General features: G+C 41.3%; 2 protein-coding genes across 4 annotated transcripts in view; both read left to right on the plus strand.

Annotated features, from left to right (window-relative positions):
- Window positions 1-173: 173 nt before the first annotated feature.
- Window positions 174-14171, plus strand: arfip1 (ADP-ribosylation factor interacting protein 1 (arfaptin 1)). Of its 2 annotated transcripts, XM_085162598.1 has the most exons (10): window positions 174-402; window positions 1721-2073; window positions 6242-6343; window positions 8590-8698; window positions 9252-9353; window positions 10113-10225; window positions 10453-10674; window positions 12405-12562; window positions 13287-13461; window positions 13551-14171. In XM_085162598.1, the coding sequence occupies exons 2-10, from the start codon at window positions 1723-1725 to the stop codon at window positions 13704-13706; spliced, it is 1488 nt and encodes a 495-aa protein (XP_085018724.1). In that variant the 5' UTR covers window positions 174-402; window positions 1721-1722; the 3' UTR covers window positions 13707-14171. The 2 variants fall into 2 exon arrangements, with proteins under 2 accessions (XP_085018724.1, XP_085018725.1); XM_085162599.1 differs by lacking the exon at window positions 9252-9353 and having other exon boundaries at window positions 177-402.
- A 4866-nt stretch (window positions 14172-19037) lies between these two features.
- Window positions 19038-22401, plus strand: part of fhdc1 (FH2 domain containing 1) — a 30153-nt gene continuing 26789 nt past the window's right edge. For both annotated transcript variants that reach the window (XM_085162596.1, XM_085162595.1), the window contains exon 1: window positions 19038-19291. The gene's annotated coding sequence lies outside the window, so the exon portion shown is untranslated. The remainder of the gene's footprint in view (window positions 19292-22401) is intronic.

Raw genomic sequence — 22401 nt, forward strand, 5'->3', positions numbered from 1 at the left:
ATCGGTCTTCTTCTTATCTTATCCTTTTGCCTTAGATTATATGTCTCTACTCGGATCTAAAATAGATAATAAACGTATTACAGGCATCTGACACAAACTGCAAACAACACATTTTAACAGCAGGGGGAGAGCGCATCCCGCAAATGATGTAGTTTGCTTCAGCTGACAGCAGAGGCCCAGCAGAGTGGAACAGTCTTTCCGGGCAGTCAATCAGCGAGTCTGGCGTCTTTGCCGAGAGCGAAAGACAGCCGATGATAAACTGCTAGTACATCTATATGCACCGTCTGCGATAACAGCCCTTTGCGCTAAAACGTCCAGTGCGGCCCGGTACTGAGGATTTCAATAAGCATCTACAACGGCTAACGGGGCACAGCTAAAACAGTTAGCCGCATCCGCGCACAGGTAACGTGAACTAAAGTTTTCTTCTTCCCTGTTTAATTGTTGCACGGATGTGCACATCCAGAGAAGCTTCAAGACACTGTCAACTTTAAGTGCTTTCATTGGAAGTTTTCCCTTAGCTGCCTGTCGGCTTGTTAGCTACTTAACGCTAGCTAACTACACGTCAACAGCTGCGATAGATTCACGTTAAGTCAAATTAGTGGGCAGCTCAGGGCTAACCGACTAGCGGGTAAAGCTAGGGAACGGTTTGGTTGATGCATACTTATCACTTTTATTATGTTGCAATCTCAATAAATGAAATGAATTAGCTGCATTATATATTTGGTCTGGCAAGTATTTTTTTATCACTTTTGAACAGCCTTGCAGCAAGTCACGTGACTGCACTTCAACAGGTAACCTTGATAAACTCGACTCTGTTCCGGGTAGTACTAGCAGCATCCACGTCGATTTCCACAATGTCATAAAGGCTATAAACCTGACGCGGTTAACACTATGTGAAAGGTGCACTTTGATTCCGGCACAGAGCTGAAAATTTGGAAATTATCCAACAGTTCTCTAATATTGGAGGTAGTTGCTCCAGTATCTCTAGTGACTGCTAACAACCTGTAGACGTACCCGTAGTTTTACAGGTACGCTTTAAAATGCAAGGTAAAATTCAATCGAAATTTACCTTAGAATAAATAATAAATAGAACTGTAAAATCCTGTTGTGAGTTTCTAGTTGGGTATTGGATTACACAGCAGCTCCTGAGTGTAGTTTAAAAATGGTGTCTATATGTGAGCCACTTCACTTTCCTGTGCTTTCATCAATAACAGAACCCCAGGTTGTGCCTCTCACATGCATTGACTCAAAGTTCAAACATGGCCATTCAATAGACACATTAATGTGCTGGAACTGTAGGACATACACCACAATTACAATTGGTCTTTACATGTGCCTGATAGGCAGACTATTCAGAGGTCTGGACTGGGGCAGATAAGGAAGTATAGTACATGGATGTGCTGTAGGTGTGGCCCAGAGTATGTATTGTGCAGCCTCAAATCCCACTACTCATTTAAACAATGTGAATTTAAACGATTCTTACTTTGTACAAAAACATGACTTTGTATAAAGTTAGGAAACCGTTATTGTGATTCCCTGGTGCTGTATTTAATAAAAAGTAATCACTCAGTGAGATACAGATACACAAAGAAGACTTTGAGAAGTCTTAAAATACCTTACAAGCAGCAGTTAACTAATTTCACTTTGTTAGTAGGGGCACTATAAGCAGTCGGCCAGCTTCGTGGGACTTTTTCATACTTGCCTGTCTGTCTGTTTCCAGGTATGTCTGAAGTTAGTCTTGAGGCAGAGTCGGGGAAGACCTCATCCGAGGAGCCTCAGATGGATTGTGAGGAGGATGGCAAAGCAGAGGAGAGTTTGAGCAAGGAGTTAAAGCAGGAGAGCGTAGACAGCAGCAGTGTCAGGGAGGACGATGTGATGTACGACATTGACATTAACAGTGATGAAGAGAATGCAGAAAGCAGTAACAGGAAGGGACAGGAGGCGCATGATGAGGGCATTCAGAGCGAGACTTTGGCGTCTGGTCGTGTAGCCGATAGGGGACACGAGACGAAACGCAGCGTTGAAACGGCTGAAACACCACAGGAAAGCGGAGATACTCACACTGAAACAAAGGTGACATTTACCTTCACTCTGAACAATCGACCTGTCCTGGCACTTCCTCTCTGTGCTCTCGCTCATGTTGCCATTAAGTCCTTGATTTGCTGTTGCGGTGGCGGTATTCTTCCTATATAATCAGGTTAAATATTGTTGCGGAGCTTTATTAGAAGTAATCACTTTTAATTTTTTACGTTTGCTTTGTTTCATCTTCCACTTGCTTTGCAGGAGTTACAAATTAGCTGGTTTTCTCTCTGTTGGTGGTGCGCTTGGTTTTCTCACTAGTTACCAAGTGTTGCTTTGTAATGTGTTTGAGGATCATCAAATCCTCGTGCACTCTGCTCTTTTGGCTTACAGCAAAGTGATTGCTAAGAAAAGAAATGAATTTCTGTTTATTACTTTGTATTATTGCAAATATACATGTGTTACAAAGTGCTGATTTGTCATGGTTATCCCCTGCTGGCTGGTAAGTATGAATCTATCCATATTTTGCCTTATTTAGATTAAAGTTAACTGTTAACTGAAGGTTAATGTGCGAATGATACAGTTTCCTCCACTTTTTTTGCTAAGTTGGGCATTCTTACATCTCTTGAGTTCTGCACATGCCGGTCACATGGTTGGCTAGAGAGATTTGGAGTCCTGACTGAACGTTCACAGGCAATCCCACATTTCTTGTTTCTGGAATGTGACTCCTTAGGTTGTTGTTTTGTGTTCAGTTTCAGGCTCAGCGCCAGCATTGAATGTGGCATCCCAAGAATTTCATATCAGAAATTTTAATTGTTCTTCCCATTTTCCTTTAGTCACCCTGCATACTTTTGACGTAGACACATTTCAGGTTTTGCTTATTTTTTTGGTGGTGGGGTGTTTTTGTTTGCAGTTTGAGCACAACATTGCGCAACACTATTGTGTCACGTTCTTCTGTAGTTTGCAAGACGTGACTCTTTCCTTCTAAGGCTGACACAGCTAATTGGACAGTAAGCTTATTGTTATTATCCATCCCTCCCTCTTACATCATCTTGATCTGTATCCAGGTTACTGAACCGTAGGGAATGGCAACCTATGACATGCCATACCTTGTCCATTCACACGCCTGACTCATTTGCAGCCAGTGGAATAACACTGTTAGCCAGTTTTTCTGCAGACTGTGGGTGTGATCATTTTTGCCTCAAGGCCTCTGATAATTTGTTGTTCTGTGAATCGTCTCTTTATGTTTTGTTTTGAGGTTTTTTGTTCTGTTTTTTTGTATAAAAAGAGTCATTAATCTGGATGCATGAACAGCTAGAATTTGCTGCTAAATGCACCAATAACAGAACTAGTCAGGAAATTTATTTACACATTTTCTTGTTCTCTGTTTGTTATGGGAGATGTACCTTTTTCAGGCAAATGGTTTGAACCTGAGTGGAGCCAGTCTTACCTGCAGCTGGTAGTTGGATAAGCAGAGCAGTGCTTATCTGTGCTGCCTGCCTGCCTGCAGGTTTCCTATGGCCTTTAAGTATTAATGTGCCGATCACGCGGTGCAGCCAGAAAAGCAGTGTCTTTATCGCACATCCCATCCTGTTTTTAATGTGTTATACTGTGGATCAATAAGTGAAGCAGACGATTCTGTTTTTGATAAACGATTTTGACTTCCATTCACTCCAACACACTAAACTATTTTACATCAAGTGTTCCTCTTGAGACAAAATGTGATCAAAGCAAAATGCCAAATATATGGCTTTGAAAAGTATTTGAGAATGGTATAAAGTGGTTTACACACCATAGCTGTTGTAAGTAAAAATGGCTCACTGCAGCTTCCAGTATATCTTATTTAGTTGCATTCCAAGCTGCAGTCGAATTTACAAGTCATAATTAGAGCTGGAAGTTCTCACAGGTGATGGTATATGTTAGCGTGAAACTTGAGCCATGAAGTTCAGACAGTTGGCACTAGTCCTTTGGTTATGATTGTGTCAAAGCACAGACCTGAGGGCAGAAGGTGTGCAGAGGATGTTGGCTTCTTTCATTCTATCAAGTTTGGAAACACCAACAGTCTTTCTAAAAACAGGTCAAAAGAAGTAATTATAGACAGAGGGCCTCAGTCGAACAGGTATCCAAGAATCCAGTCTAGTCTGTTTTGGTCCATTGTGAACAACGTTCAAATAGAGGGGGGAAAATGGTGCAGCAGTCACTGATCGAGCCTGCTGGGAGACGCATACCGGTAAGCAGATCTTAACAAGGAGAAGCAAAATCCTCTGTCCTGAGGAACCAAAGAGGGAAATATCTACCCACAATTCCTAAAGACGTGTGTGAAGAAAAACCTGACACTGACCACCACCTCATTAATACAACCCCTACGCTGAAACGTGGTGGTAGCGGCATCATGCTGTGGGAATACTTTGAAGCAACAGGCCCTTGCAGATGTATGCAGATAATGTAGTGCAAGCCTGGATTGAATTTATTTCTCAGGATCTCAGGCTGTGTTAAAAGTTTATTTCATGAACACATTGCCCTGGTGAGAAAACACAGTAGTGGCTTTGGCTGTTGTCACCCAGCTAGAGTCCAGACCAGAATCTCTGAAGAGACCTGAAAATGGCTGTGTGTCCAAAAACACGTGCCAAGTTTGTAGGATGACTTTCAAATAGTGTTGAGGCTATAGTGGCTCCCAGATACCGTGTCATGGGATATTTCAGTGTTATATTTTTTGATAAATGTACCAAACATTCCCTTTCTTATTGTGAAGTATTGTGTGTGTGTGGGTTGATGAGAGAGAAAATGCTGTAGGGGTCAATATAAACTTACAGTTATGTTCTCACAGTGAAACCACTCAGCCTGTTAAGACAGGAACCAGCTCCTCTTACCAGCTGATCTGGATACTACTTGCATTATTTAGAAAGGGGTCAAGATTCATGAATAAAATATCTTGCTCAAAGATGCAAATTCCCCTGTACTGATTATAAAAACACCTCGCTTTAAATGCTTTTTCCCCCCACACACTAACATTCACAGGCCTCACAAAAGCTTCCATACAGAATGTCATAGTGATTAGGTCAGCGTCCCAGTTTTCAGGTCCACAGTGATTAGGCCATAAAAAAGTACTAAAACTAGCACAGCTGTATCTTCATCCTCCAACTGCAGGCAGATTATTATAGCTTAAACCAAACTGATATGGCCATAAACTGTCTCCACCCTGCGGTTTGCTCCGAGGTTGAGCTAAACAAGCCAGTGTGTCACTGCATCATGATTAAGGTTACGACTTCTATTTTTCATGGCGAATAAAACGAGGACTGCCACATGATTATTCTGAGAATTGGGAGTTTTGTTTGATGCTTATTCCAGCTGGATAGGGTGAGCTAATGGTCACATGCACATAGCCACAAAATTTGGGTATTGTCTGTTTAAGGCATTGCAGTGGCAGATATTGGGAGATGTGGAAGACCACTGATGATGCATTCTATTCTGTGTAGCTTTAAGAAGTAATGTTGTGAAATAGGGGAGTGTGGAAAGCTGATGCCAGTTGTTGTTGCACAAAAACTTCATATCCTGATCGGTGCTGAAATCAGTCAAAGCAACGATCTTAAATCTAATCGTAAATTAAATATTTTCATCCTGTCTTGATAATCAGTGAAGAAAACTGAGAGGAGGATGGGTTGATCAGTGTCATGGTGATGCAGCATGGTTTAGGTATGTTAATCTAGAATAGTCAAACTGACCATGTTAAGTATTTGTTGAGGTTAAATATTTAATAAAGCAGTTTAATCGTCAAATTATGTTATTTATATGTCATTGAGTGTGAACAAAAGTGCTAAAGTTACAGAAAAAGCCCCAGTAAACTTCACTTCAAACTCTTACAACTATATAACCTGCTACAACTGCTGTGTTCTTGGATCTTGGCTACGAGTACATAAAATTACAAAATGAACATGCTGTTGGCCATTTAGACTATAACGCACTTGGAAGATGTTTACTTAAAATTATAAATCCAGTGAGAAATAGGGGGATTTTTTTTTCTTCTTATTGACTTCTGTATATTAAACTTATTTTCAACCAGACGATGAGTCGCCCCCTGCTGCCCATTTGAAGGACGCAGCTCCTCTGCACTAGCTTAATTTTAAGCCCTCGACGATACCTCTTATTTACAGTCTATGATATCCAGTCTCCTTTTTTTTTTCCTTGAGAAATAACCTGCTTCATTTAACCATCCTTATTGCAGGAGAGCACAATGGCCGAGGAGTCCCACAAAAGCACAGCAGCGGAGATCCCCGTCACCAGCAATGGAGAACTAGAGCAGAGCCCCGAGTCTGTATTCAGCAGGGTAAGAGATGAGCTTAGTTTCATTAAACCTTAAAAACTGTGCAAATATATATATGAAGAGCATGTGTCAGAAAACAAGGGAAACTTGTATAAAGGGATGTATTTACTATTTTTAACAACTTTTACAGTCAATTGATATTTAGTTTGCCACGATTTCTAAAAAAAGAGCATCAACTGTACACTTTGGAGCAGCTCTAAGTGGCAGATGTTTGGGGGTAAATTAATTTAAGGCAGTCAAGCAGTGATGTAATGGTATAGTAAAGAAAATCACTTTCCACCAATCACATACAGACCCCAGACACATTTCTTTCTCATCAGTCTGAGAGTTGGCAGTGATTCCAGCTGATTGCTCCTTATAGCTCACAGTCACACTGCCAAGTCTGTTCAGCTCACAGACAGTATAAAAGATGGACATAGGTACCGTCATGTCACCTGCGGTTCTCTGAAGTTCTGTTTTGAAACCTCAAACGAGTGTTTCCTCAGTTACCGTCTTGGTCGCGAGACATCAGATGTGACAAGATGGGGCAGGTCTGGCTGTGAAACCACTTCGTCATTGGCTAATAACTTATGATTAACAAGCCCATGAGCGAGCAGAAAATACCCCAGCTAATCTTCTTTTTCACATATAATATGACCAAGTTTAACAATTATTTTTTTAGTCTGTATGATACAAGAATGAGTGACTTATGAGTGAGTTCAGTAGCAAAGTGTTTAGAGTTTGGGAAAGAGAGCCATTTTTCCATAGACTTCTATAGGACTGGAAGTTTTTTTGCAACCACAGCTATCGCCATCTGGTGGTCTTCAGATAGAGTGCAAGTTTTTAAGCACTTCCACGTTGGCCTTTTTCCAATCAGACAGCTGTGTTCAGATTTATTTTTTTTTTTAAACTGTCTATGGTGTAACCACAAGCATATGTGGAACTTTAAAATGTTTAATCCTGATAAAATAACTTGCTGAGGCAGGAACTGATAAATTGCCGGAAGGTTCTTACCTGGTTTCATCTGACTTGATTTAACTTGAATGTGAATGGAAGAATGAAATAAATATTCTTATATTACTTATGCGTAAAATGATAAAAACGTTTGATACATGTGTTCCATGCCACGTGAATCCTGCTGTGATGAATCAATGTAGAGCCTACAGCGTCTACACAAGTGGCCAAGTCCTTTGTTAGTGTGTGACAAGTATTGAGCGGGATAGCCAGATATCTGGGGAGGTGGATGTCAGGTTGCACCTTATGGCTTCATATACCTATAGTGTAGATCAGGGGTCTCCAGCTCCAGTCCTCGAGAGCTACTGTCCTTGACAGCTGAATCAAATGGTTGAATTACCTCTTCAGCATGCCATCAAGTTTGGCAAAGTCCTGGTAATGAGCCATTCACTTGATTCAGGTCTGCTGGAACAAGGATGCATCTAAAAGCTGCAGCACAGTAGCTCTTGAGGATTGGAGCTGGAGACCTGTGGTGTAGATGGTGATAGTCATGGAGGGAGTGGTCCTTTTGATTGGCTCTCGCTTTAGGAAGGCATCAATATGTGTAATGGTGACAGGAAAACCATAACACTCCATGTTTTTTATGGTCATGGTTGCTGGTGACCACATGGTCATAACTCTCCTGAACTTAAACGCAATGATTCGGTGCTGAACGAGATGAATTGATCCTGGGCACGGCTGTTTGAGCTTTCTTGAGTGTGAGGTTATTAATTTGTTAGGAGTGGTGAATGTTTCACAAATTGTTGCGTGCCACCCTGTGTGTCTGCACTGTTAGTGGGCAAAAATATATTACATTAAAACTTTAGATGGTATAAAAGATTTAAACAGCTTGATAAACCACAGTGGAGGTTTTCTCTCTTCCCGACCATAGCTGTATTTCAAAAGTGACTCATAAATTTAGCTTCACTAAATCAGTTGTTAATGTGCGAACCCATAAGACCTTCTTCTGATTAAGCCTTTGGGGACACCCACCAATCATCTGTAGCTTCCACGCAAAGACTTCCCGTTCTGCTTGCTGGTCAGGAAGGCAAGTAAAAGATGCTAAGAGAGAGCTAAACTGTTACCAGGGGATAGCTGATAGTCTTGAGATTGTATTTCAGTAAAAGCCATCTCTCTACGGATCCCCAGGAGGATGGTTTCAGACTACAGAAGGAAGCTTCCAGTCCTTAAGAAATCAAGTGCAGATATGTTTTTATATGTTTGTGTCTGTCAGGTCCACTTAAACTATTTTATCTTTGTTTTGTTTCCTCCCGTAGGACTCTTATCCCAGTGGCCCGGGGGCCATAAACCTTTCAGAGACTTGTGTCACATCAAGCAACTTTGCCTCAACCACTGAGGGCATCATTGAATCAGGACCATACAAAGGTGAGCCGTACTCTCCCCAGTTTTACGCCTGTTGCTTTGTGGACCGTTTCCTCACTATTCAGAGGTTTTATGAAGCAGCATCTCTGTCAGTGTGTTGTCAGGCTTTGTCAGCTTGTTACATTATTGGATTTTATTTGCAACATTCTGAGTTTACAAACCGCCCATCTGTCCGTGTTCCCACTGCCCCGCTTTTGTTTTTGTTAAATCTCTCTGACATATAAAAGGTAGAAATTTGAATTTCTAAAGCTGGACATCTAATTGAATTTAATGAGTTTTCTGTGATCTTCACATCGTATCGCCCCTTCTGCGTTTTATCATCATGTCCTTGTTACAAATGCAAATAAAAATCTCCCCATAGTGCGTAGAGCTGCTAGAGCCCATTCACTGCCATGTTGCCATGGCTATTTTCCATGGCTTTTGTTCACAAGCACGTTCACCTACAGCGCGGGGAGAGCTTGGGGGGGGGGCACAGGAAATAAACACCAGTGAGAAAGTCCCCCTTATACTTGTGCTGGAAAAAAGGTAACGCACTAATGATAACTCTATCTCCCAGGGTCAGCAAGCCTGCCCACATCTCCCGTGTCACCTGTAACTCCCAGCTCGGCTGTTGCCAGCCGCCTGGCGCGCTCTTCCAGCGATAGTCAGGCTGAGAAAGGTACCTCGAAACGATGGTGTATGAATCAGATGAAGCAACACCATTTTCTACGCAAAATTAACCAAAATCTACTTTACCGCCTTTGGTTCTCACCAGGTCCTTACCTGCTCTTTATTCCTACAGGCTGTGCTTCGTTGCAAATCAAATCTTTCCTCTCCCTTCCTGTTTGTTGGCTCTTCAAACTTTGCCTTTGTATAAGACCGGGCTAACATAAGTAGTGTTATGCTTTGCACTGGCTATCGGTGAGCAGTTAAATACCCTTTAGAGTCCTTTTACTGAGGTCTACATCTCAGAATGTGTAGATTTAACTTCTTGATACCTTTACATTTGCTTGGCTTGGAGAAAACAACTGCCTGCAAATTTAATCTCAGTGGGTTTTCCTGCCTGCAGCCTTTGTCCTCGCGTAATGTGGCACCCGGCATGTCTTTACGGAGCCTCAAAGCTGCCATCATGTTTTTGAAAGGCGGTCAGATGAGAGAAAATGGAATAAATCAAAACTTTCTTCGCTGCTTTGACATTTGATTTTAAAACTATCACTTAAAGCTTCTGTAGCTGACCTTTTTGTTTTACCTTCAGATGATCACCACCTTCTACAGTTTCATCAGCTCTGGAGCTCCGTATCTTTCAGCATTTCTCTAGACCCAAAACAAAACTAAATGAAGCTCCTGTCATTTACAGTATTTTAATGCTGTAGAGTTAATTTCAGCTGGGCTGTTCATAGATATCACCTTGCTAAGTGAATAACTTTCAACTCTCCAGGCTCGATGACAGAACAGCCAAAGAGCGGAGCGGTGGTGCTTTCAGAAGACTTAAAGAATCCAGCGATGGAAAAACTGGACCTAGTGAGGAAGTGGAGCATCAACACATATAAAGTAAACCTCTCTTTAATTGATTTATTATTATGTCCTTTTTCTAACCTGCTTCTTCTTCTTCCATTTGTAACCTTGGATGTTAGGAGAGTGATCGACATTCTGTCACTTTAGACGGTATTGTGACTCCACTCTTAAGTGGAAACTCCCAGCTGTCCCTGTTATTATGTTTAAATTTCTCTTTTTATCATTTGCTTGTTTTGTTTCAACAATCCTGCTGTCCTCCACAGTGTACCAGGCAGATCCTGTCAGAAAAGCTGGGTCGAGGCTCGCGGACCGTGGACCTGGAGCTAGAGGCCCAAATCGAAGTCCTCCGTGACAACAAGAGAAAGTACCAGCATGTGATCAAGCTGGCTCAGATGCTGACCAGTCAGCTTTCCCAGATCATGCAGACACAGAGGCAGCTGGGAGATGCCTTCGCCGACCTCAGCCTCAAGACACCGGAACTCCACGTGAGTCCCCATAAAATCTGAAAACCGCCAGACTGGATTTAATACAGTTTAAAAAAAAATCCTACAGAAGCTATTGGCTTGTGATCCGTCTGAGGGCTCTGAGCTTTCTTTGGGTTTTTGAGGTATGTCAAACATGAAGCCAAAATTTTCAGTGTTGTGAAGGTGGTTCTGCTTCAGAGTGTCTAGATCACCATAGCAGCCCATGCTCAACATATAACCGTGTCCAGAGGCTATGAGTTTAATTTTACATTTTAAAGATGCTTTCAGTACACAAGCAGATTGGTTTTGCGTGTGTGATTTTAATGAATTCGTTTTTTTAAATGAATATGTGCTATGAGTGAGATATAGATCATCTAGAGCCATATCTTACTGACATCACAATAAGTCCTTCTGTGACGTTACAGCAGCGCAACCGGTCTATGTTGCATTGGCGCTGTAATTTGCATGTCTCCAGTGAGGCAGGAAAGCCATTAATATGTTTTTCTGCTCGCTCCTCCTATCCTGCTGCGTCTGTTTTGCATCGTTGAATCTGCAGCTTATAAAACACCGATCAGAAAACTTGATCGGCAAGATTGGATCCCATTTCACTTTGATCTGGTCTCTTTCAGAACGCTATGGGACAGCGTCAGACCTGATATGAACTGAGTAGCCTTTAATTTTCATGCCGTTTTTTGTATGAAGTTTGAAGCTCTGATGATTAGAGATCCAGTTAGAAGTAAACAGTAGCAGTGGGCAGTAAAGTTTTTCTGCAGCAGTACTGTTGCTTTCTTGAAATATTTATTTATTTATTCATTCATTCATTCATTTATTTTCTATAGACCTTGATCAGCCATTATCCTCTTATGTCCTTTTGTGCAGAAGTACAAAAACACATCAAATGCCCGCTGCATTAGAGACTGAGTTAACAAAGAGAGGTTCAGAACCCCAGTTATTATACAAATTGTGATATTCTTTTAGGTCATATTTGTTGTTTTACTTTCTAGTATTTAGAGTATAGTATTTTACCTATATTTGTGTTTCTAAGAAAAATGAGAGCCACATATGAGGATATTTGTTTAAAAATATGTTTAAAATTTCGATAGAACAGTAGCAGTATATCCTCGTAAGTGGATATCAGGCGCTTGTAGAGCCAAATTGAATATTTTGGTCTAAATAACCCAAAATGTGGTGTCCAAATATGTGGACGCCAGGTCCTAGGAGGTTAAGAGTTGTCCACCATTATTGGATGTGATACACTGGTTGCTAGGGGACAATGTGTATTCCCTCGACTGAAACCAGTGCTTCTTTTTTTCAGGTTGCTTTCGGTCACTGGTTGAAATCAGAAAGAAAGAAGTTGGTTGTTTGCCAGCAGTTTGCCACAGCTGAATGTAGTTTTTACGGTATTGTTGCACCGCCGGGTGGGCGGCGTGGAAACCTAAGTTTGTGAATGCGTGAAGCTTGTAGTATTTAGTTATGGTGGTGATTATTCATCTTTAGAGGCTGCGGTTTGGGGTCATTTGAAAAAAGTGAAATCAGAGCTCTTTATTGCATTGTGTAATGCTGAACTTTAATTAAGTTAATTGAACTTTCACGATGCCTTAAGTGGGCATTTTTCAAAATAAGTTTGTGTGTTAGTCGATTAAATTTGTGGAAGGTCACAGCTTAAACCCGTGTGTTTAAATTTTAGCCAGATTCATTGTTTTTTATATATTGGTGCAATAAACACAAATAATTGTGCCTGTTCTTTTCAGGAGGAGTTTGGATACAACGCTGAAACCCAAAAGCTGTTGTCCAAAAACGGAGAGACGCTGCTGGCTGCCATCAACTTCTTCATCTCCAGTGTGAACACGCTCGTGGACAAAACGATCGAAGACACCATGATCAATATCAAACAGTATGAAGCTGCAAGGTAATGTGCACACAGGCTTAGTTCTACTTCTGCACCAAACAGACTTTTATTTAATCGTGAGACAAAGCTTTGGCTGGACACCCACGGAAACGTCTTTCTCTAAAGTTCAGACATATAAGTTGTTGTGTTTAATTTGATGAATTACCATTTTAATTAAAATGGACAGTTTTAATTGTGGACAAATTGAATTGTGTTTGAGCTGCTGCCGGAGATTCAGGTTGTTGAGGTTGACAAACAGACTCAAGGACAGCTTTTACACCAGGTCGTGGGGCGACCGTGGCTCAGGGGGTTGGGAAGCGTATCTGTAATCGGAAGGTCGCCGGTTCGATCCCTGGGCTCTCTGTCCTGGTCGTTGTGTCCTTGGGCAAGACTTTACCCTACCGCCTATTGGTGTTGCCAATATGGCAGCCTCGCTTCTGTCAGTCTGCCCCAGGGCAGCTGTGGCTACAATCGTAGCTTGCCTCCACCAGTGTGTGAATGTGAGAGTGAATGAATAATGGCATTGTAAAGCGCTTTGGGTGCCTTGAAAAGCGCTATATAAATCCAATCCATTATTATTAATCCATTATAATATTTAATAATACATTTACGATGCACTAATGTAAAACATTTTTTTTGTACAAAAATTATTGGTGAATAAAATAAAAATAAAAATAAAATAAAATTATTCAGTTGACGCAGTTTGCATTTTTCTGATGTTGTTTATATATTTAAACACTCCTAGGGTTGAGTATGATGCATACCGTACAGATCTGGAAGAGCTGAATCTGGGGCCGCGTGACGCTAACACCGTGCCGAAGATCGAGGTGTCTCAGCAGCAGTTCCAGACCCACCGCGAGAAATACGAGAGGATGCGAAACGACGTCTCCGTTAAGCTGAAGTTCCTGGAGGAGAACAAGGTTGGTTAGATGCTAGCTCGCTCTACATATCACTGGCCACGTGTTAACTTTCAGCTAATTGTGTCGCTTTTTTGTTCCTGTTCTCTCAGGTGAAAGTTCTGCATAATCAGCTCATCCTGTTCCACAATGCCATCGCTGCATACTATGCTGGAAATCAACAGCAGCTGGAACAGACACTCAAGCAGTTCCACATCAAGTTGAAAATGCCAGGCGAGGACAGTCCATCTTGGCTGGAAGAGCACTAATCATTCCTTTTCGAAGCCTTTTTGGCTCCATTTGACAGGACATGTCAAATTTACAGAGAAACTACAGGAGCTTTCTTCCCTCTTTAACGCTATTGTCGCTGCTTTTCGAACTTTGAGAACTGTAAATGAAAATAATGCAAAAACGGAAAAAAAACCTCCCACATTCCATTTTTCTTTGTTAAATCGTTTTTTCTTCTTGGTGATTTCAGATCATTGAAACACGCACTTTTGCACTGTTTGACAGATGTGTCAAACAGATGTTGCTGCAGTAAACGCGTTTGGAAACTCTACATGGCCTTTTGTATTCCAGCGTATGATTGTTGTATCCCAGCACAGTGGACATGTTGGCTTTGTAAAGTGGGGCAGCTATGGGATCGAAACAACTGCCGTTTTACTCACATTCTTTATACTGCTCTTATCAGCCGATGAATGCTTTGCGAAAAATAAGCAGGAAGCTTTTTTTTTTTTAAATGCAAATCCTTGAATGAATTGATCAATTTTACCCACAAACTCTGATTAAAGTGGTAGTTTGATATTTTGGGAATTTGCTTTCTTGCCGAGGCTCATGTAAGATCTGCTCTGTCCTCTCAGTTTAAAGCCAGCAGCCAGTTAGCTTAGGATAAAAACTGGACACGAGGGTAGCTTTACTCTTTCCACCGGTTAGAAAGGAACCTGCCTCCTAATACCTCTAAAGTTCATGAACACAAAAAGCCAAAGTGTATGAAATCAAGGTGTGCTTGTGCAGAGGTAAAACCAGGCAGCCTTGTTTCTGATTGTGAATTTTATGCTAAGCTACTGTAACTGACTTCTTCCTCTGGATGAGCTAGATGGCTGTCCATCCCCACATTTGTGCAAAAACCAAAGTTTTCCCAAATGTTTGAAACACTCCGTGCAAAGAGATGGCAGTTCAGATGACATTTACACAATCCCTCTGTTTTTAGGACTTCTGGGGGTTTTATTGTTGTTGTTTTGTCTACATTCAGGGCTCGCGGTTGAATGGGTAAAAGTGTTGATAAAATGAAGGATCAGCCTTATGTGAATAGATGTGCCTTGATTTCTCGAATTGGTTCTCCTCAAATCCATGCTGTCTGGTCTTCTTGTTAAAAGCAGGTGCGCTCGCTACCAGTGTTCAGAGAATGGAGCAAACGAGCACCTTCCACCCTCGGAGATGGATCCTGTACAATTTTACGTTTCAACGCAGCACAAATAAAAGGAAAACTCCAGTACCTTGGTGAAGACGTGCCGTTCTCAAACATACTTATCCATATTGCACACATGCACATTTCTGAAATTGAGATCAAAAACTTGTTAGAAGTGTGTGACATGTAAGTTTTAAACCAAAATGCAATTAACTTGAGAGATATTGTCTTTTGTAAATTTAAACACCAGCATTCTTTTGCATAGGCTGCATACGGTTTCCTTCGACGGGCTGTGCGAAAGTATGATTATTCCAAAGGGGACGCTCTGTCTGCTAATGTGGTCCTCACTTTGTGGATTTGTACTTCTCCTGTGGCTCGCTATAGCAGTGTGAGAGCGTGAATCTTGTACAACAATCTGTTCCTTAAAATAGATGGCTATATATTTTTAATCTCTATTTGATTTTTAGTATGACAAAAATGCTGCCTTTTGGCGTTGTTTTCCTAAAGACCTGCATAATGGTGTGCTACTGTGGTAGCACAGTGTCCTAGTGGGCATCTACCTTTGTAATAATGAAACATTAACAAATGTTGAGTTAAAAGGGTTCTGAATGTTGTGTAACCTTTTTTGGGGGAAAATAAAACATTTTTAAAAAAAAAGTGCAGAGTTCAGTGTTGGTGCTGTAATTGGGGTTAATGGTAGTAGCTTGTATAGAAAGTCACCACCAGGGGCCAACAAAGAAAAGCAGGCTACTTTTGACCTGCCTGTGGAAAATATATCCTTACAGGTTATTTATGCTCTTTTTTTTTTTTCTTTTTTTTTTTTCCCCCCCCCCCACCTTTCCTTTTCACACAGGGTGCTGTGATGCATCAGTCTGCAGCCTGCTGTATTCTGTTGACATATGGATTCAGATTGATGTAGTTTACCCAGCAGTTCTAGAGCGTGGAGCCATTTCACTGGGACTTGTCTGCGTTTACTTAACTCCATGTGCTTTCAGATCCCTCTGTAGGTTTTCACAATGACGAGCCCACCACACCCACAGTTATACATTTGGCAGGATCCGGTTAATCCTCGGGGAAAAGCTTTGAGGATCTTCATCACAAAATCAGTGACATGTTTTATCTGCAGGCACAAATGAGGCCTTTCAGTGTCCCACGCCAACAAATGAAGTCTTGGGTCGGGGGCATGAGGTAAATGTTTTCCATTGCTGGGGGGGAAAAAGGAATCTCTCATTCACGTTTTTGACTTTCACAAAGTAGGAACTAATGAATCATTTTAAAATTCATTTTATATAATGGTTGGTTTTTTTTGTTTTTTTTAGCTAAACAAAATCTTGGTATTTTGAGAGCTGTTAAAATAATTGGCAAATTCCTATAGATTGGCTATGACATGCACTTCTTACCTATGACTACTGGGACAGGGTCGGGATGGATGGAAGTTATATAATGTTGTAATTGTTTGATATCAGATTTATCAAAATATCAACCCCCCCCCCCCCCCCAAAAAAAAAAAAAAATCTAAATTCAATAACTTAAAACAAATTTACAAATTTTAATGTGCACAGACTGCCTCTTTCCATAAATACATAGTCCCATAGTAATGAAGTATCTACATTAAAGCACAAGACCTATCGGTGACGTAACGAAACTAATAAAATGTTGTGTGGTTCCAACGGTAGCTACGTTTAAATTTACTGAGCGTTATAATAACAGCGTGTCACACAACCTTTGTTTACAGTTTGCAAACTTAAAGAGTTAGGGAATGGCAAGCAGTGGACCAAACCACTGTGAGGTACATATGGGGAGTCCGCCTTTAGAGAAAGTTACACCCCCCACCACCACTTCTGAAATACCTGAAATGGGAACCGCTTGTTTAGTAGCTGAAATAACAAATAATTAATGAAGTAAAAATAAATAAATAATTCATCTATAAGTGAAAATGATTAGCTTATTTCTGAAAAGTTCAAGTTAGGTTTCTCAAAATTTCGACTTACTAAATTTTTTTTTTTACTGTAACTTTTTTACTGTAAACTAGCAACATGTTAATCTTTCAAGTTTTCCTTTAGAGAAGATGCGTTGTGTGAAGTGTCTAAAGCAGGGGTCGGCAACCCTAGGCACGCGTGCCACAGTTGGCACATGAAGGGTTAAGTGATGGCCTGACCATAGTTGGACTGGCCATCGGGCATACCGGCCATGTGGTCGGTGGCCCGATGATTTTTTTGTTTGTTTTTTTTGTAACGTATAAACAATGAAAGTGGTGGATTGGCCAGATGCTGGTCGGTGTGTAAAAAACTAACTCAGTTGTTTGGTGGTGGCTATGGCGGAGCCTCCACAGATTCAGTAACATTAATAAGTGGTGGAGGCCAGCAGGTGGATGAGAGAAAGGGGAGGCAAGAGGAGAGACCCGAGGCGGCCGCCGGTCTGAGTGTCAGGTGAACTGAACTTCAGGTAAGAAGTTATGACCTGCAGTCTATCTGGGTCAGATATAAACCAAGTTTAGGTGGAGTTTATTTTCGTTGTGCTTTTTACAGTCAGTTACAATAATTCGTACTGCGTGCTAGCTAGCATGACAGAGTTTCTATACAGCTGGGTTTGTGCTTTGATGTTACTGATAGTGAACTTTATTTTATTCATAAGGTTAGTTAGTAGAGTTGCCAACCGTCCTGCATTCAGAGAAAATATTATGCGTTTGGTGTTGAGCTAAGAAGGGATGCAGTTTGTCCCGTACTTCAGCTAGAATGGAAAAAGACACAAAGGTGGATTTATTCTGTTACACTGCACAGCTACCTCTTCTCTCATTCTCTCCCCCTGCCTCTCCTGTTGCTACTTCAATCGTGAAACTGACCAATGATTAGCTGATTGGCTTTTCTCTCTTGTTTGTTTATCGCCCACTTTGTGCCAGAAAGAGGAAAGCGCTGGATGTCGTGCTAAACAACAGCAGCACGTTTCAGTTTGATCAGCTGTTGTTAGAATTTATTTAATATTTCTTTCTAGTAGCTGATGTTTGCTGGAGCCACAGCTGTAAAACCTGCTGGTCATGATGTCGGTTTGGTTATCTGGTGAGAGGGAAACATGCTGATGAAACCAGGAGATGTCCTTACTGAATCATCAGAGCTGAACAGGTGATGGAGAAACAGGTTTACCTTTTAGGTGACATGAATGAGTTGAAGGGTTGGGTTGAATATTAACAAACATGCCATATTGGCCCAGTTTATTTCTCTTATCATTGTTGTGAGGAGACCATAAATAGCATTTGTATTTTCTGTTGTACAGTTCATTTGCTGTCATGGAGTTCTTGTTATGGATAAAAAGTGTCTTTTTTTTGTTTCAAAACAGCTGATAACTATTCGCTGATAGCTGCCCAACATCTGCAAACAAATATAATTCTATAAAGTGCTTCTATATATTGTGTAACTGTTCATATAGAGCGTTATTAAATTTATTGCTAATGCAATCATATGGCACACTGACTTCTGGGGAAATTTTAAATGGCACTAGTCATCAGAAAGGTTGCCTACCCCTGGTCTAAAGTATTCATAGTGTAAATGCAAAAAACAAAAACAAATAAATCATAGGCAGCTAAATAACAAAAGCTTTGAATTAAAGATACAGGTGTGCAGACTGATCCAAATGTTGACAGTATCGATACCAACCCTGGTTTTAAACATGAACTATGAAAAATGTCTCAACCGTTTTTTGTTGACTGTCATGTCTATTTTATTTAAATAACAAAAACAGAAGCTGAGCCAGAGTTTAGAGACAGGCACTTTTACACTCCAGGTCTTCCCAAAAAACAGAAGAAGAAAAAAACAAGTTTCAAAATACACCAAAACTGAAACGTTGGTTTTGTTGTGTTAACTAATTATTTTTATAGGTATATATCACAGTGATTTAGTGGTCATTAAAACGTGTTCAGGGTTTACAAATTAATGATGATTCATCTTATGAATCATGACACACAGATCTCCCCTACATAAGCTAAGTATCATAAGATAAGTATCAGCAACACTGATCCTGGCTTTACTTGGTGTACAAGTAAATAAGAATAACACAGCGCCAAACGCGGAGGTTTAATGTTGCATAAATACATGTTACGCTCCACCTGTGCTCACGCCTAATTAAACATACCCACTTATACCCAGCTCCTCACCTAGCCCACCTTCAGCGCTGTTTGCCGCCTTGTGATTGCACCAGTGCTCACACGCTAGCGCGCGCGAGGAGGGTGAGCGGCACGTGCATGCGCCCGTTCCACCTGGCCCAATCACGTACGAGGAAGCTGAGAGCAGCGCTACAGTCTGCCGCCGCTGCCGTGGAGCTTCGCACTGACCCGCAGCTCGGCCAGCAGCTCACCTGACAGGGCTGACAGCCCGAGAAGACCACGCAAGATTTTCTCCTCTGAAAAGTATCTTTCGCTAACACCAACGGCGTCGGAGCCCTCTCGTCCGTCCGGTGAGTCAAGCGGGACGGTAACCGCCGCATCATCACGCTCTGTGTGTGTATGTGTTATGTGTTTGTGGATGTGCGGTGTGTAACTCAGGTGTGGAGAGTCGTTGCACCGTGAGGAAGCATTTTAGCGAGGCTGTGAGCGTTTAACCTTCCTGCTCCTTTGTGGGGGTCTTCTCTGAGGTGACAGTCGAGGTGTTCTGCAATGCAGTCCAGGTCCAAAATTACATCATTTTGGTGATTTGGTGTAGTTCAAGCCCCGAATCTGTTGCTTTGCTGTGCATAAACGTCATGACTGTGTATCTCAGTATTTCTCTGTAGGACTTGACAGCATCAGTTTAGTAGTAAAAAAAAAAAAAACTTAGAAATGCTTGCTACATTACATTTCATTTTTCCTCCTTAAAGAAAAGTAGTTAAATTCTCCATTTAAACTATTTGAAAACTTTCTTTATACAAGAGTGTAAAATACTCATGATTTTTAATTAAAATCAGGAAGTAACCTATCACAAAATTAAAATGTAAACAAATATGATTAGTGTGTAGTGCTCCTTTGGGGCTTTTGCATTTGCTGAAACTTTGTGCCAAAGTACAAATATATTGATTATAGCTTATATGCATATAGAGTGTGTTACTACTGGAGTAAAAACAAGTGTTTCACCAGCACAAGCTAATCCAACATGTAAGTCAGTGCTGGTTTTGTCTCAGCCCCTGCTTTCCTTGGCTTTTGTACACTGCTATCCATGCCCAGATGAGTTAGTGCAGTCCATTCAAGTGCTGGGAACAATACCCTTCAGAGGGGGGGAAAAAGGGGGGTGTCTCCTTGGGTCAGGTCAAGGGGGGGTGGGTCGCCCCCCGGGTTGCTGTGGAGGCAGAGAGTAACATGGAAAACTCAATGCTCTGACGTCAGCCCGAGGAGGAAGATATTTAAGGGGGTTTGATTTATTTGTGTGGGAGCAGGAGAGGGGGCTGAATAGTTGGTGGCAATTTGGGTCCCAAACATGCCCAAATCTGTCAGCTATGAGCTGTCTAATACAGGAAAAGAGCTCAAAATAAAATTAAAGGCAAGGAAGAGTGCCACGCCTTTCACAGTGCGCCTCTAAGTGTTCAGAGTGGGTAGTGTCAGCCGTAAGTATGTATACCTGTGGGTAGTCTTTCCCAGGTATTAAAATGTATCCTAATGAAGCCAGCTCAAGTGTCTTGGTGCCCCTGGGTAAACACTTTCCTCACTGCCGTGTAAACATGTTTGCATTCCCTTCATGTTAAAACCTACTGTTGTCTCTATGGTGACCTGAACACCTGCTTTATTTGTCACCTTTTGTACACCCGATTCTCACTCAGGATGTGTTGGTTAAGGTCTAGTTTCCTCCAAAATCATACACAAAATAATGTGATTAATGCTTAAGCTTTTGTGGCAGTCAGTGAAGCCAAGCGGTGCAGCGAGATTTGCTTAAAGCCGATCTTGGCACGAGCCTCATATTGCTGAAGCAACAACTGGAGCCCAGAGCCAGAGAAGATAGACAGGCGGTTGCCTGCTGCAGGCCGGACACTGAACACCTGTTAACAAAAGAACAAACCGGAGATGAATAAAGCTCTTCTCGCTTTTTTTTTTTTTTTTAAATCTGCAGCCTCACAGACAGTGTATCCCGTGCCATCTCATCCCTCCATTAGTGTCACTATCCCGCCTGAGTAGGTTTTGGTTTCACCTGGGCTTCTCTTCCCTCTGTATTTTTTATTAGGTTAGATTCGGGCCTTGTTTTGTGATAGGATGTGTGTTGTTGTTCTGGAAAATTCCCTCTGAAGAAGCTTTGGCCATGCTTTGTCATCATTAAGGCTTTATTTTCTAGTAAAAATAATCCTACAAAGTACTACAGAACTAAAATACTGTGGTGTACATGGTGTTTTCTGAGCCTTCAGGGATGACATAAGCACGATCAGCATGATACAGTAAAGGCAGTGAGTTTGTGTTATTATATTTAACAGAACGACACCCATTTTTCTGTTAGCTCTGACCAGCTGACAAACTGTCTGTTCTGTTTGTAAAGAAATCATTGCATCTACATTGCCATTTCTTGCAAAACTAACAGAAAAACAGAAATTAAATACTTGCATGCAGACTGCAGCCAGAACCTCACAAATTTGAAGCAGAAATTCCTTCATAAATAGTGACGTGGTTGCTGCAGGGCTGGGGTTTAACTGCAAGATGACTTTGGAGCTTGGTTTTATATTGGAATAAAAGCAGAATACAACCAACAACTAAGTTCCCCGATGCAAAGAGACATGTTGCAGGCAAGTTGCCCTCATTAGCAACTTGTCTGCATTTATAAATTAGACTGCACTTATTTGCAAACCTTCACCTATCTTTTTAAGAGTGACTGCAACTGTTTGGAGACGGGTTGCCTCCCACTTGATGACCTGTGCAATCGCCCTGTGATTGGAAGGGATTGCACATGGAGGCTGCTGTCCTTTTTTTACTATAGTGTAACTGAGTCAATGTGGAGAAAGGCTCGGGTATAGTGAAATATCTCAGTGGTGTCATGCCAGTCCTATTAATTATAATTATAACCAGAGATATTGTAAAGCAATGATATGAAAGTCGTATTGAAATACAAGGTAGACTTTTGTAATGCCAAAGTTGCTCCCTCAGACCCAATCATCAACTTATAACTGGTGAACAAGGACTCGCATCATCCAAGCCAACATGGCAGCTGAGGTTCATGACAGTTTCAGTTATTGTAGCAAAGATGCAGGCAAGTGTAGTTTTCTTTTTCTTGGGTATCACTGTCCATCGTGTGAATGAGCACAGCATTTGTTCAGTGCCATGAACAGCTTTTTTGAGCCTTGTTTTTAAATCAGATTTGACTTGCGAGTCAATATGTGCTGTTTTACAGCTTGTTTTACAGTAGTCACCAAGACTTATAGTCATTCATATAGATGATGGTATGGTGTAAGTTGCACAAATTAACCGTGGAGATGGCTGCTTAGCAGCAGAACCTGTTCCTACAACATCTTTTTTTTTTTTTAGTTTAACTTTTTGTCCACTCACTAAATTGCCTGAAGATGAAATTTAGCTCAAGAAAACATCTATTACCCAAGTAGATCTTGTTAAAAAGCCTTTG

This window comes from Neolamprologus multifasciatus, chromosome 6 (assembly GCF_963576455.1).
Source record: "Neolamprologus multifasciatus chromosome 6, fNeoMul1.2, whole genome shotgun sequence".
Taxonomy (NCBI): domain Eukaryota; kingdom Metazoa; phylum Chordata; class Actinopteri; order Cichliformes; family Cichlidae; genus Neolamprologus; species Neolamprologus multifasciatus.